The sequence below is a fragment of the Dermacentor andersoni genome, chromosome 4 (assembly GCF_023375885.2).
Source record: "Dermacentor andersoni chromosome 4, qqDerAnde1_hic_scaffold, whole genome shotgun sequence".
In the NCBI taxonomy this organism is placed as follows: domain Eukaryota; kingdom Metazoa; phylum Arthropoda; class Arachnida; order Ixodida; family Ixodidae; genus Dermacentor; species Dermacentor andersoni.
The window spans coordinates 17,497,738-17,511,995 of record NC_092817.1 but is presented as its reverse complement, the minus strand read 5'-3'; the positions used below and the strand labels follow the sequence as shown (position 1 = coordinate 17,511,995).

The following is a 14,258-nucleotide window of genomic DNA, read 5'->3' as shown; positions in this document are numbered from 1 at the left end:
ATTCATATCCAATTGAATATTCGAAAATTTTTAAATACCTACTTTTCGAATCGAATAAGAATATTAGAAATCTAATATACGATGATATTGGAAATCTAATATACGATAGTATTCACAATTTTTGAATATTTGCACACTTCTAGTTTTAATCGATGTGCACTTTTTTGGATGCTTTGCCATCTGCTCTGTGCACGTTTTCTCCCAGTGTTTGGGCAGCATCTGGCTTGTGCAACTTTGGGTGTTTGTTGCAAACTTCGATTGCTTGTTTCAGCATATTGGTCATCTGATTCAATGAATTGGTCACCTGCTTCAACGAATTGGTCGCTTGTTGCAACAGATTGGTCAAGTGTTGCAACGAATTGGTAGCTTGTTGCAACATGCGAGAGCCAATTTCCCCCTGCGCTGTTAAATTTATATGACTGCTACTTTCAAATGCAACACAAGATGCAGGAACACTACAGAATGCCGCTGTATCAAGTGGGAACATAATACAGGGGATTCAGCGGGATTTAGACTGGGCCGTGAAATTGCAACCTAGCAGCCGAGAAAACACAACATCGAGGAGGGTATCAGTGGGGTTCCACATTACTTGTGTCATATATAGCCCACTGTTGAGCAGTGTTGTGTTGATGTCATCATTGTGCCCTTTTTTTTCTTAGTTTATTAATGATGATAATGATTAGCAGCAGACATTTCAGGTTACGTAGATATTGCAGCGAAGCAAGTTTCTTACTATCTTGTGGCATTCATTTGTGCAGGCTAATCGCAGTGTGGACTCTATTCAGCTTTTTGCCCTGCTCGCCATTGGAGAAATTGGCCGGCATATGTGAGTGCTCACATGTTTTTTTGGGAACATTAGAGTGCAGGGCGCTGAATCTTGACAGTATATATATATTTTTTTCAACGTGTTTACTTGTGTGACACCGAGCCTCATTGTTCTTATTTTCCCAGAGACTTGAGCACCGTTGCAGATCTCAATCCTGTGCTCCTTGAGGCATTTTCATCACAGAGTGAAGAAGTGAAGACGGCAGCATCTTTTGCCTTAGGTTTGCTAAAACTCTACTTTTCAACTTTTCTTTCAATACCGTGTTGGTGCAGTCCTAATGCATGGCCTTTTGCGAATATCATATCTTAAATTGAAGAACAGCATGCTCTGAACTGTGTATAAAATAGGCATCTAACCTGCAATAGTGCTTATGCTGCCTGTAACATCATATAGTAAAATTGTATATAGTAGCCTTCATCCTGCAGCAGTAATGGCATCATGCATATATTGTACACAAGTGGCTTTGCATACACATAAAATGCACAGAGCACCGTTCCTGTGATAATTGGAAGTGGGGGCATGTTCCTGACAGTGCTGTGCTAAATACAAATTTCCCACTGTGTTTGTAGTCCCACTGCTTCCTCCATGTCACATAACTGAGGGATTCAACAGATTATGTGGTATCAGGGTGTATATTCACTGTGGTTTGAGAACCTGCTAGTATGAGAAATGTCTACTTACGAGTTCAGCCAGTTGTTCCAGAGCATATGCTCTGGAGCCTAGCTATATGGTTGATCATAGGAGCCTCTCGCTCTTATATCTGCATGTACTTCAGTCCACTACGACTGAAAATTTTCTTTATAGCTTTGGCTGTTTGAATGCATATGGTACAGCTTTCTCTCTTTTCCATAATGCAAACTTTAGGGAGCTGTGGTAATTGCAATCTCCTCTCTCAATTGCTGGCTTCTGATGGTGGAACCTGGATGTTACAGGTAGCGTGAGTGTTGGCAATCTGACTGAGTACCTGCCTTTTGTGCTGAAGGAAATTGGAGAGCAGCCCAGGAGGCAGTACCTTCTGCTGCACTCGCTCAAGGAGGTAAGTTTGCATTAATACACCACAGTGGACACTGATGCATGAATAAATTGGTGCAGCTCGAGGGGCATATAAGAAACACATTTATCAGTGCCCAGTGCATCAGCGAGATTGTTATTTTGGCGTTTTAATAATGGTTTCCTTTTTCCCACTCCTTTACAGATTATAAGCTGCCTGTCATCGAGCCCCGAGAGCATTCAGGCCCTTGACCCATTCATTGAGTCGATATGGTTAGTATGGGCACCAAAACGGGAATAAATGGGATGTGTATCACCTAAATTATGCAACAACGAGTGTTGGACAGCGCTTCGCGCTGTACCACACGGTTTAAAGTGGAAAACCAACTAGCCCAAACCATCACCCTTCTAAATGAGTAAAACATTTGTTTTGTCAGCATTTCTTAAAATTCTTATTTTGTGCCTTAATTAAGTACGCTGGCTGGAAAAGAGAAAGTAAGAAAGTGGTTGATCTGTTTCGCATGGTATGGTCACTTGCAACAAGTGACCCAGTGGCCATGGTGTTCTACTGTTGAGCACTAAGTCTTGGGTTTGATTCCTAGCCACAACAGATGCACTTCAGTGGGGTTAGAATGCAAAAATGATCATCTACTTATATTTGGGTAAGGAAGCCAAAATTTTTGAAATTACCAGTAATCTTCAGCCCCTTTTATTACAGCATGCTTCATAGCCCATCTGTTGCTTTGGGACATTGAACCCCATAATTTCATTTGATTTCATTTGTTCATAAGAGTGCTGATAACAACTCACTCTGAAAACACTGAGAGCACTGTTGCCGTGACATTATAAACATTACATTGCTCCCCTGAGTGCACAACTTTGCTTGGTGCAGGTCTCTTCTGGTGCAGCACTGGGAGTGCCCAGAAGAAGGGGCACGCAATGTGGTGGCTGAATGCCTGGGCCGCTTAGCCCTGGTGCGCCCCGCACTGCTGGTGCCACGGCTGGAGGCCTGCCTGGACAGCCCGTCTCCACTGGCTCGTGCCACAGTGGTCGCTGCTGCCAAGTGGGCACTCGCCGAACGCTCGCCCAGCGCCACACATGCTGGCTCTGCTGGTGGGTGCTCACCATTTTAACGTGTCACATAAAATCCAGTGTTGGCGTCGTTTAGCGAAAAATCATTCCTAAGCACAACCATGCAAGCCCTCCATGTGGCACAGAGGGGTTACTGAGCTAGTTGGATTCCTCAGAGTAGGACGCCTCAGAAAAATTTTTAAAACACAACCTGCAGACATCATACGGTCAGATTGTAAGTTGAATATATCAGAAAACAACTCTGTTACGCGGAAACTCAAACGTAAACCCCTTTTCCAGTGTTTCTACCATAGAGCAGTGTGTTGCACTCGGTTTCTTGCAACAGCAGCATTCAGGTGGGGCTTGCCTCTACGCATCTACAGCCTACGCAAGAGGCCGTGTTTCTACCAGAAAGCTCACCCACTCACCTTCGTGCATAGCGTTCATCGCCAGGGTTTCCCGGTAAACGTTAAGATTACATAAGCTGCAGTTGCTGGGAAGCGTGAGAAGCAGTCAGGGATCTTTGCATGCTATCGCATTCCACTCTTAAAGGCGAAATTTTTGTTGCAAAGGCTGTATTCGTAATGTTGGCAGATATGCTGATATAATTAGTTTACATTTTGCTTTGTTAAGGGACTTGGAAAGCTGGAGCAAGATGAAAGGCTGGGCGATGTGGTGTGTCTCGATTAAGAAAACATCAAGATGGACAGGCACATAGACAAGTACTTACCTGCCATATTCCTAATGCAAATGTTAAGTCACAACTTTGGGTATGTTTGTGTGCCCTTATGCTTGGTTATTCTGCGTTGATTTGTGTTTTCGCATAAACTAATCTATTTTTATGAGGTTCAACAGTTTTTCCATGCAGATGCGTTCTTAGGCAGAAATTGAAGATGAAAAGCTTGAAATTGACCTGGCTCTTCAACATGCACAGTCACTGCAATGTACTGTTGCTTGCAAGTCCATCCATTTGCTAATTGGGTTTTCCTGTTCGGGAGCTTATCACTTTAGCCTTCGTGCTAAACTTGCACTATGTGCATTCTAGATTTTCAGGGAAGACCTCTTATAAGAAAATAACACCTTGTCTAGGGTTGGCTTTCTTCTACAGCTCGGGTTGCCTGTTGGTCGAAACCAAAATGATAAATATAAATATTTTGTTATACTTATATTGTGGTGCTGAATACATTAGATGCTACCTAGTACTGTCGACTTCCGTTTATTTGACCCTGAAGGAACCGGCAAGATTGATGTATTTATCCACCCGGTCGAATTAAGCAAAATTAAGAAAAAAAACTTCAAAACACACTGCTGTTTCATTTGGCCGCATTTACCGTATTTACTCGCATAATAATCACACTTTTTTTGTCAAAAAAATTGACTCAAATTCAGGGGTGCGATTATTATGTGGGTTAAATTTCCCGCGAGAAGAAACATTTTCTTTTTTCATCCCGCGTTTGCTGCGGGATGACAATGGATCAACAAGCAGGTGGCTGCCGCTGTCAGTGCGGGACAACAAAACAAAAATGGTGGCCGGCGGAGCAAGCCGAACACACCGAACGCAATTATTTTTCTTCTCGTGAGTAGATTACGCACATTGAAACAGTTTCTTCCATATCAGTAATGAATGATATCGTTAATTTCAGCAAGTTTGCGACAATAACGGAGCCATGTTGACTTTGAGGGGACAGAAACAGAGATGGGCGCACTTAGCTGCCACTGACGTAGAAACACATGGCGGGCATGCTGCTGAAACTGCGGCATTTGTCTTTACTGCTATTCTAATACAGCATGTTTCCGCTAAGAGTGGGCGAATATCTTAGCTGCGTTACAAGCGTCGGCGTATGAGTAGGGTACACATCTAACGTATCAGTGTAAACGTGGCCACTATCGTTGCTGCTTGCAATTTGTTGCGTGCCCACAAGTGCAGACGAGAAGAATCGAAAGGCGCCTTTTATGTTGTTGTTGTTGTTGACCAAAACCATTATGAAGCCTACAAATAATAAAGCCGAGGCAAGTTTGATTGTAGTTTTTTTTTTTTTCATAGGAGTGTGGAAAGTGATGAAAGGAATAAATGAGGCATCTGCTTAAGAATGTTGGGTGTGTGCAGGCTGCTTCGTATGTCTTCAAGAGTCGTTCGCATAGCATTTGACAGATGGCAAGCGCGATCATCATTAGCTAGACCTGGCATGCGACTTATCGCTGCGACAAGTTCAGGGTGCGATCATTACATGGGAAAGAAAAAAAAATCAAATTTTGACGACAAAATTTGGGGGTCAATGATTACGCGAGTGCGATCATTATGCGAGTAAATACGGTACGTGATCCTAAGTCGTGCGAAAATCAAACGCGCTCGCCTTCTATGTGTCCAAGGTAGAAATCTAATATAGAGATAGCATTAGCCCCCGTATTCAGAAATGCATCTGAACTTGAAGCCCATGCTTGATTTGATCTAAATTATGCCTGCTGTGAACGTGCCCAAGATGCTCATTGCGTTTCCTTTGGTGTGTTCACCACGGGCATCATTTAAATAAATTCAGTTGTGGGCTTCTAGTTATGATGCCTTTCTGAAAACAGGGTCAAGCTTCTAAACAAGAAAGAAATCTAATGTGCACCTGATTTTTGAGCAAGAAAAATGGGCAAAGGTCTAATGTGTGTTGCACAGTGGTGGCCAATTTTCTAAAGTCAGCTTTTCTGCAATACAGCTATGCTAAACGGCAAAACACGAACGTCGTGAATGCGGATTTCTGTTCAAATTTCATGGGAAAAACAAAAAAGGCCTGCATTGTAATCGGCAGATATCGTAATCAGGCATTGTGCGCTACCGTTATTGATTGAACATCTTCCTCGGGCAGGCCGAAAATAGGCTTTTTAACAGGTGATGACGTGTTTGATGCTTCTGTCCCCTAAACTTTGTGGGGACAGGTGCTGCCAATGAAGCATTTGCTATTGGGGTCACCATAAGGGCGGTAAGGCACGTTACTGCTGACTGTTCAAGCTTGAAATATACGCTAAAGGCCAATTTTAGGATCGAAATAAAGAAAGTTTGGGTCCATAGAAATACATGGGTGCTTGCTGGGACCTTCTATTGGGATTGAATTCATCGAAAAATCGAATTAGCTGGTGTCGAAATAATGGAAGTCTACTGTATTCATCTTTTCTCTGTTATACATAGCGAAAGCCCAACCTTTGGGATACTAAGATGAGATTTCGTACATTCAAGCGAGATGTTTTTTGGCATATTACATTCTGTTCTTATACAGTTAACGACCGATTTTTCGGACCCTCTAGGGAACGTAAAAACGTCCGAAAATTCGGGCAGTCCGAAAAAATGAATGCATGCAAAAAAACGCACCCTTTTTATTTTTTTCTCAGATCTAGAGGTAAAGGGCGAAGTAGCAGGCTTCCCAAACCCTGCCACAGCATCAGTGAAGTGGCTATAAAAAGAGGCGTTCAAAAACTCTGTATGCAGCGGACTGCCGGTTTATTATGTACATGTGCATCGTCGGGCAGCCGGTGTTATTGCTGTAGTGGCTTGAAGAACTTGTTGATTGTTGTTTTGACGGCGTTTCGGTTGCATGCGATCATATTCGCCTCGATCTGAGCACGGGTCATATCAGCACTGTACACCGATGAAAGAGTCAGCAGTGCTCGCGTCAACTCGGCGCTTGTAGGTGGCGCAGGCATTGGCTCCTCATTTTCAACATCGGAGTTTTCTGAATCCCCCACAACCCGACAGACTATTTCCTCGTCACTCAGTTCTGTGCGGAAGTCGAGCTCGTTGTCAGCGTCAACAAACTGTTCAAAAGTTATTTCCGTGGGTATGGAAACCCCAGCAGAGCGGAGGTCGTTGATCACGTCGTCCGACGGTACTGCTTTCCGCGCTTCGATGCCATCGGCGAGGACGACGAAGATGGAGTGGGCGCCATCGAAGGCAAGCGAAATCCTCAAGTTGCGAACAGTGGAGTTCGCTGACGAGCGTCGAAGCACCTAGGCCTAGCGTCGCAGAGCACACTTGACACAACAGACAACCACACACCACGCTAGCCAAAACGTGGCCTGCGCAAACAAACAAACAAAATGGCGCCGCTCCGGAAACTCCGCCGGAGGCGGAAGTGCGGCGATGAACATAGCCAGCGTGGCCCGACCAAATCGGTGTGTGACGACTAGATTCGGCTAGTTGTGGTTCAAAGCGGTGATATGCTTCGGCTGCAAGTGGATTTCCTTCTCAAGGGCACTGCGCGACGAGCCAAAAGACCTTCCGTCCGTCAAAAAGTCCGGAAAATTGGACGGCGGGGGGTTCGAACGTCCGAAACTTCAGATGAACCATATACATTGATTCTATGGGGCTCGTGGCAGTGCCGCGAAGACATCCGAAATATCAGGCATGTCCGAAAATTTGGGCGTCCGAAAATTCAGTCGTTGACTGTATTCCCGTAAAAGCACACTACAGAGGTTCCGCAGCAAAATTCGTGCTGGGGGGGCGGGGAGTGGAGTGGGGCGGGGGGGGGGGTGTTTACCCCTTTTTGGCTGGAAGTTAGCCTGCATCACATCTGCGCAAATGTGGTTCGTGCAGGGGCACCTTCAGAGGCGTCAGCAGTGCTGCGGCCAAGGCTGGCACGCTTCCTGGGTGCCTTAGGAGACCCAGATCTTGGAGTGCGGAGGGTGGCATTGCTGGCTCTGAACTCTGCTGCTCACAACCGGCCCCAAATGGTTCGTGACCTGCTTGATTCGCTTCTTCCACAGCTGTACCAAGAGACCAAAGTGCGGGTGAGTGCAGGACACAACTTTTGCACATATTTTTGATCAGTACCTGCCGTGATGGCTCAGTGACATGGCATTCTGCTGCTGAGTAGGAAGTCGTAGTTTCTGTTCTGCAAAAACACTTCTGTACTTAAATTTCAATGTCTGTTTAAAGGGCCCCTCACCAGGTGGTTATAAGCTGGAAATTGTTCGTGCCCTTGAGGGAGCGTTCTACTGTAAGAATTGTTCAAATTGGTTCATTAATAGCTGAGATGAAGTGTTTCAGTGCTGCGAACCCATGATTTCAGGAGGCGAGCATCACTCCCCGTTTTTCTTTCTTTTTTCTCTTCCCCCTCCCCCCTCACTTTCTTGCGGTGCGCTTGCGCTGATGGTCTCGCACGCGAGCTGTTGTTTGTCTCCTTTCGTGCAGCAGACGATTTCGTGCACTGTGCATGAGAGCACCTGACTAGCAGTATAAGTCAGTGCTACACAAACACTGAGGCAAGCCGATCACAGAGCATGACTGTGCACTGGAAAATGGTAGAAAATGACGTTCTTTCACTCCCTGCGCATGCAGCTGCATGACATGGGACCAAGTAGACAAAATGGAAGTACATTTCTCTTGCTTTGGTATGAAAAAAAAAAAAAGGACGTGCGGACATTCAGTTTGTAGTAATATTGTTTCTCTTAACATTAATTTATCTATTGAAGCAACAGATCAAAATAACTGCTGTTGCCTTGAATAATTCTCAGTCATGTGCCACTGTGAGTGATGTCACAGCATGGTGAACTACGTAGGTGCACTTGTACGATTGACATTAACTCTCGGGCTGGGAGCCCATGAGAAGAGTGCAGGGCACTTGGTTTGAAATTTCGGCTGCTTCCACAGCGCATAATGATGTAATACTTTGTAGGCACAATTGTTAGCACACATTGTATGCACTGCGCTTGTGACTTCGAAAGGGCCAGAAATAATGCAGAAGCATCTCCTTGCTGGGATTCTCATAGCCCCGTGTTGCTTTGGGTCCCTCATGAATCAGTCAAATCACATTTCACTTGTGTTGTTTAGTGTAGTTTGGTGTCGTTGTCTCGGGGCCAGCATCATGGGAGATGAGCAGAGATGTAAAAAAGAAAGTGTAATCATGCTAAATTTTGTTTCGTAGGCATCATTAGCATTTTTGTGGAAACAGAAATCGGGAAGTGGGCTGCACTCACGATACAAACACAGAATTCAGCCAGAAAGCACTGCAAGGGCAGAACATAAGTTTCTAGGACTGCGTAGGCAAATAGTGCCTCTGTGCAAGTGTCACAAAGACTACCCTACTTCTTTATTTTCAGATTCTATAACAAGCTTTTAATCTGGCTTCTTTAATTGTGCTTATGCACCATAGTGTCTTGCTTACATCAGGTCAAGAGATTTTTTTTCCATCAGTAATATGCAAATATAGTCATCTGGTGGGACACCTTGATGAGGCAGTCTTGTTACATGCAAGCAAATGAGTGGCTGTTTACAGCAGATTTTTGGTTTTTTAAAGAATGTAAGTTTGGGCATCTTGGCATTTTATTTTAGGCCCTTAGCACACAAATCGCTTCGTCTACGTCTGTCTACATGGTGCCTTTGTCTTTTGTGTGCTAAAGGTTTATATGTTGTGGTTCTTGATATTGCCTATGCATTGTTCTTTTTCTGGTAGAACACACAGTCTTATACTACAAGTTACTTAGTTCAAGGCTGTGTAGAGGGATCGAAGTAAAATGTAGCACTTAAGGTGTAGTTTCATGAAGAGGGACCCCCAATTCATACCATGCATTTTCATGTGTTCCCTACCTTTGTGTTTTTCTTCCAGAACGAACTTATTCGCGAGGTTGAGATGGGGCCATTCAAGCACACTGTCGATGATGGACTGGACATTCGCAAGGTAATGTGTGGAGGGAGCACTGCTTCAATATGCATATCGTATTGATCATCACTTTTGTGCTCTTATTGGTGCAGGCAGCATATGAATGCATGTACACGTTGCTGGACACATGTCTGGAGCAGTTGGATGTCTTCGAGTTCCTGAACCACGTAGAGGAAGGTCTGAAGGATCACTACGACATCAAGATGCTTACTTACCTGATGCTGGTGCGCCTGTCCACCCTTTGCCCTGCTGCCATTCTACAAAGTAAGGCCTTGCTTCCTTCTGTCTGTTTTCTTGGCAAAGTTTTTTAGCAATAGTCTTCCTTGTATTTATTCATGGTGGGGCCTCAACCTAGAACCTCTTACTTGGCCCCAGTAAGTGAAAGCAAGGTGCTGCCTTTTCTTAGCAAGGTGGTGCACTTCACTGTTGCTCTTCAGTGATTTCTATGACGAGGAGTTGCTTGAGAAACACATTGTCACTCTAGTGTGTTTGAGTAGGCGCAGAGAGAACATGGAACATAAAAGATAAGGCTTAGCAACTTTTATAATCGTGGTACAGACCTTGATATAATGAAGTTGGTAAAATTAACAAATTGATTTGTTGCATTGAAATTTTGTTCTGTTCAAATTAGTTCTTTTATTTAAAAAGTACAGTCATCAATGAACTTGTCTTAAATGGAAAGGGCCACAATATTTTCCGAATTAATGGGTAGTCGGAAAAAGCAAATCTGAATGAGAAAGAAATTAATTTTTTTTTAATTTAGGATTTGGTGACGAAAGGTAGATGAAAAATCGGGTTTTATGCCATGTCGACGATATCTTCACATTGGCGGTAGGTACGAAGCGAAACTAGCCATGCTTTCGTATACACTCCACCCTCGTGGCTGATACTGTCGCCCGCAGTGGGACAACGTTATCATGAAGGGCACCATTAACGAGGAGCAAATGCTTTGACTGCCTTTCACTTCAGTGCATCTTCAAAATTCTAGATAATGCAAACTCGAGATAATGCAACCAGTACTAAACATGCGAGAAGACAGTGCGCATGAAGCCACACCATCTGGGCATGCCCATATTTTGCACACGTGGCAGATTACCTTTTAAATTGCGCTGTGTGTGCTGCCCATGCACTTGCAGCATGCTGTGCTAGAAAAGAAGACCTGTGCCAGCCTGCCTCCCCCCATTTCACCCGCTTTAAAATGGGCGCGTGAGGCACAATAGCATATTGTCGCACTTGGACTTTAACCAAAACTTGGCACCCTCCGCTTTTGTGTTTTTGCGGCACGTGATTTAGACATGTGTTCGCAAGCAGCCGCTTGTAATTAAGGGGGGACGTGGCAATTAAAACTTTTTTATTTATGGGAATAAATTGGTGAACTTTGGCATGCAGGTGTTATTTGTTATGCTGATATCATAACTGAAATTAGTATTGTGCTACCTATTATAGTTTTCGAGTTAGAACAATCGATAGCCTTTAATGGTCATCCCCAAATTAATTAATTACACATAAGTTCGCCGAGATTTTCGCATCCACATGTTCACAAAGGCCCATTCTGTGCAATAAAGCTATGCGTTTATTTTTTAAATGCTGAAATGAGCGTAAAATTATTCTTTAATCTTTCCTATGCATATTGTCTTACTAACAACTTATACAAAAACCCATTATAAATTTTTCTATGAGGTGCAGTTATAAATGGACAGCTTTATTGCACCTATAAATGTTTCAGGATCGAAGTGCAAAAGACAATGATATTGTCTTCATTTGTTGTGAAGTGGCACTGGGATTACTGCAAGCAACTGCACAAAAAATGAAAGCTGAGAAAACTGAGCTGAAAGTTTCATTTGTTGTAAACATATAAATCTTTGCTTTGGGCACATAAAACTCGCCTGGGATGTAGTCCTTTGCCTGTGAGGACACATTTTCTTTACATATTGATGTAGTTTTTCGCTTTCTTGCAGCAGTTTCGTGCACCCTAGTTCCCTTTTTGATCATCGTGCATCCATCAGTCATGCAGATGTAGGTGACAGCGCATTCAAAACATCCGCTCTTGTCTCTCGTTGCGCAACCTCTTAATAGTGAGAGCTGGAGCTGAAAGCAGCAGTCGAATCTTTGACGCGAAAACTTCTGCTCGGTCATGACCACACGCAAACACACCGTCACCATCGCTCGCGGGCGCACCTTCACCATAGCCCACGGTCCCATCGTCAGCAACACACGCGAGCGTGCTTTTCTGGTCACCCATGCGCGCTGGTCGTGCCTCGTCAACAGGCTCGGCGTCCGTTTCTACGAGTAGTTTTCTCCCTCTTTTCCACGCTTTTAATGGTCGTCTGTACGCGTGGGCCATTCGGAACTTGATTCCTTTGGGGCTCATCACAGAATATGTGCGTAAGCTGCCATGATCATCAATCACCTTGATCGGAACGCACAGCTCGCTGCTGCACAAATGCGCGCGCGAGTGGTTCGCCAGCAATTCAAAACTACAACAGCCCTGTGCCCCACGTGACTACTGCGGCGAGTTGCAATGCCACATTTGCCTTTTTTCCGCTTGTGTTTGCTGGTTTATTTTTCATTGGAAAAATACGTAACTGGCTATCTTTAGCTCCAATCTCTCCTCTTTATGATGATACGAAGATCGCAGCACTGTGTCAACCGATAGCCGACCGATACGCAATACGACGGGGCCTTCCGAAGCCCGATTTTTTTCACAATTTTTCATGATGGCACTCTAGGAAAGTGCTGTTTTCTCGATTTCTACTGTGTATTCTGTTATAATATTTCACAAAATGTCCATGGGTAGTGATAAAATATAGATAAGAAAATTGAAAATTTTGACAGTTCGACTACTTTAATTGCTGTGTCCCTCCTTAACTCTTTCCCTTCTGTGCCCATTGGGCACTGTAATCTCGCTATCAATGGTTTGAATTGCCGCTTTCAAGACCTTTTGCGCTGCTCACAGACACACTGCGCCATCGGAGGTGAAGGGGAAGAACTATATTTTTGTTGTCTAAGCTGCACATTTTTTCTTTCCATGTGGTAATTTTTGAACGTGCTCGGAAGTTTCGCAATCATCAAAGGCATGAAGCAATAATGGCCGCCTCCGGGAGTGGCACGCGCTTTGAAAGATCACAAATCTCGTGATTACACTAATCTTCGTGAAAAGCTACTTTGGTTTGGTACTGAGGCTACATGAAAATACCAAGCAAAACAAACAGCTGGACAACAGGCTTTATGTATTCGGCAATGCTCACGTCCCAGAAGACATGGCCAATGTGCTACAAAAGAGACCTAAATATGGACGAGCTAAGAAGTTCAGTGCATGACTTGGCAGCAATGAACCGTTCCATGGCAGGAAAAGCATATGCAAAACAGCATGAAAGGTGTTTGCTTCAGTGTGCTGATTGCCTGCATAAGTTTGCTGCATAACACCGTTTTTCTCTTTTCTGTCCGTCACTTAGAATCTTTCTTTACTGTCCTTTTTTTTTGCGCTACAATATTAAATCGTTCAGCAAACTTTGCCTTCACAGACTGTAAATTTATTTACCCAAATGTCCATTGTCGTCTGTGAGGAAATAAATGTAATGCACAAAATCCAACACAAGGACGTAGTAAGAGACTCAGACCAGTGCTCAAGATTTTGGGTAAAAGCCAAGATACCACTGCCCGGGAGCTGATGGAAGCATTCTGTATATCTCTAAGAGGCAGATTGCGTAAGTGACACATCACTTTCTCTAATGGATAGTGAGAAGTGTTTTTTGTGCGGCTTGCTTCTGCTTCTGACAGTGTGATCACATGGTTTCGTGCATGTGTGATTAAGTGCATATACAGTGGGCTCTCCTTCAACGGAACCTCAAGACCAGCGAAATTGCTTCCGTTTATCAGGAGTTCTATTTAGTGAGAAACGAGGCTGAATACAATTCCATGAATACAAAACTAACCAACCATGAGGATGGTGTTCCATTTAGGAGGCAGTTCCGCTTAAGTGATTTCCGTTTATCAAGATTCCACTGTATTGACGAGCAATGAAGAATAAAGTTAGTTGAAAGTTAGCGCTGATCTGTGTCTCTTACTATGGCCATGTGTTGAATTTTGCGCATTACATATGAACTAACTCGCCCAACAACAAGTTTTATTGAATCCTTTGTCATCACTCTCATACAGTACTTGAAGAAGGCTGTCTATGAAAAACCACAACATGTCGTCCTCCGTACGGTCTATAGTGCATTTGATATTCCGTATTTATGAACCGACTTTGCAACGATTGCAAACAGGATGGGGGCCCATGCCTAGACTAACCACTTTGCTAGTTCGTCCTGTAGGGCAGTATAGTTCTCTGGGGCGCAAAGAACATGCGACGTCACTTTTTGCCCCTAGCTTAATATTAGGCTTGTGCAAATGTTCGATATTTTCTAATATGCGATCAAATATTATGCTATTCAGTTTTTGCTTCGACTCAAGTTCAGCATTTGAATTTGGAAACAAATGAATATTCATGTTTTTTCGCGATAAGCCCAATTGCAACACTGCAAAAAGATCTGCGCGGATAACCGCAGTAATAACTGCATGCAACGTCGAAATCTTCATAATGACTCTCCATTCACAGATGCTCTAATAGTCCACGTCATATTTTTGGCCAGTGACTTTGTTCCCCACCTTTTCGGTGCACTGACGGAAGGAAATGTCCTAAAGGGGGTTCTATGGCAGTATGGGTCATGCTGAAGTGAAACTGCACCTTC

At 43.9% G+C, this 14,258-nt stretch overlaps 1 protein-coding gene across 1 annotated transcript in view; it reads left to right on the top strand.

Annotated features, from left to right (window-relative positions):
* The window catches only part of Cand1 (Cullin-associated and neddylation-dissociated 1), a 111,759-nt gene that overhangs the window by 73,410 nt on the left and 24,091 nt on the right, over positions 1-14,258 (top strand). Inside the window, exons 20-27 of the mRNA XM_050182601.3 lie at positions 759-826; positions 952-1,046; positions 1,759-1,862; positions 2,022-2,089; positions 2,709-2,929; positions 7,461-7,654; positions 9,472-9,543; positions 9,618-9,789. Coding sequence (XP_050038558.1) covers positions 759-826; positions 952-1,046; positions 1,759-1,862; positions 2,022-2,089; positions 2,709-2,929; positions 7,461-7,654; positions 9,472-9,543; positions 9,618-9,789 — 994 coding nt within the window. The remainder of the gene's footprint in view (positions 1-758; positions 827-951; positions 1,047-1,758; positions 1,863-2,021; positions 2,090-2,708; positions 2,930-7,460; positions 7,655-9,471; positions 9,544-9,617; positions 9,790-14,258) is intronic.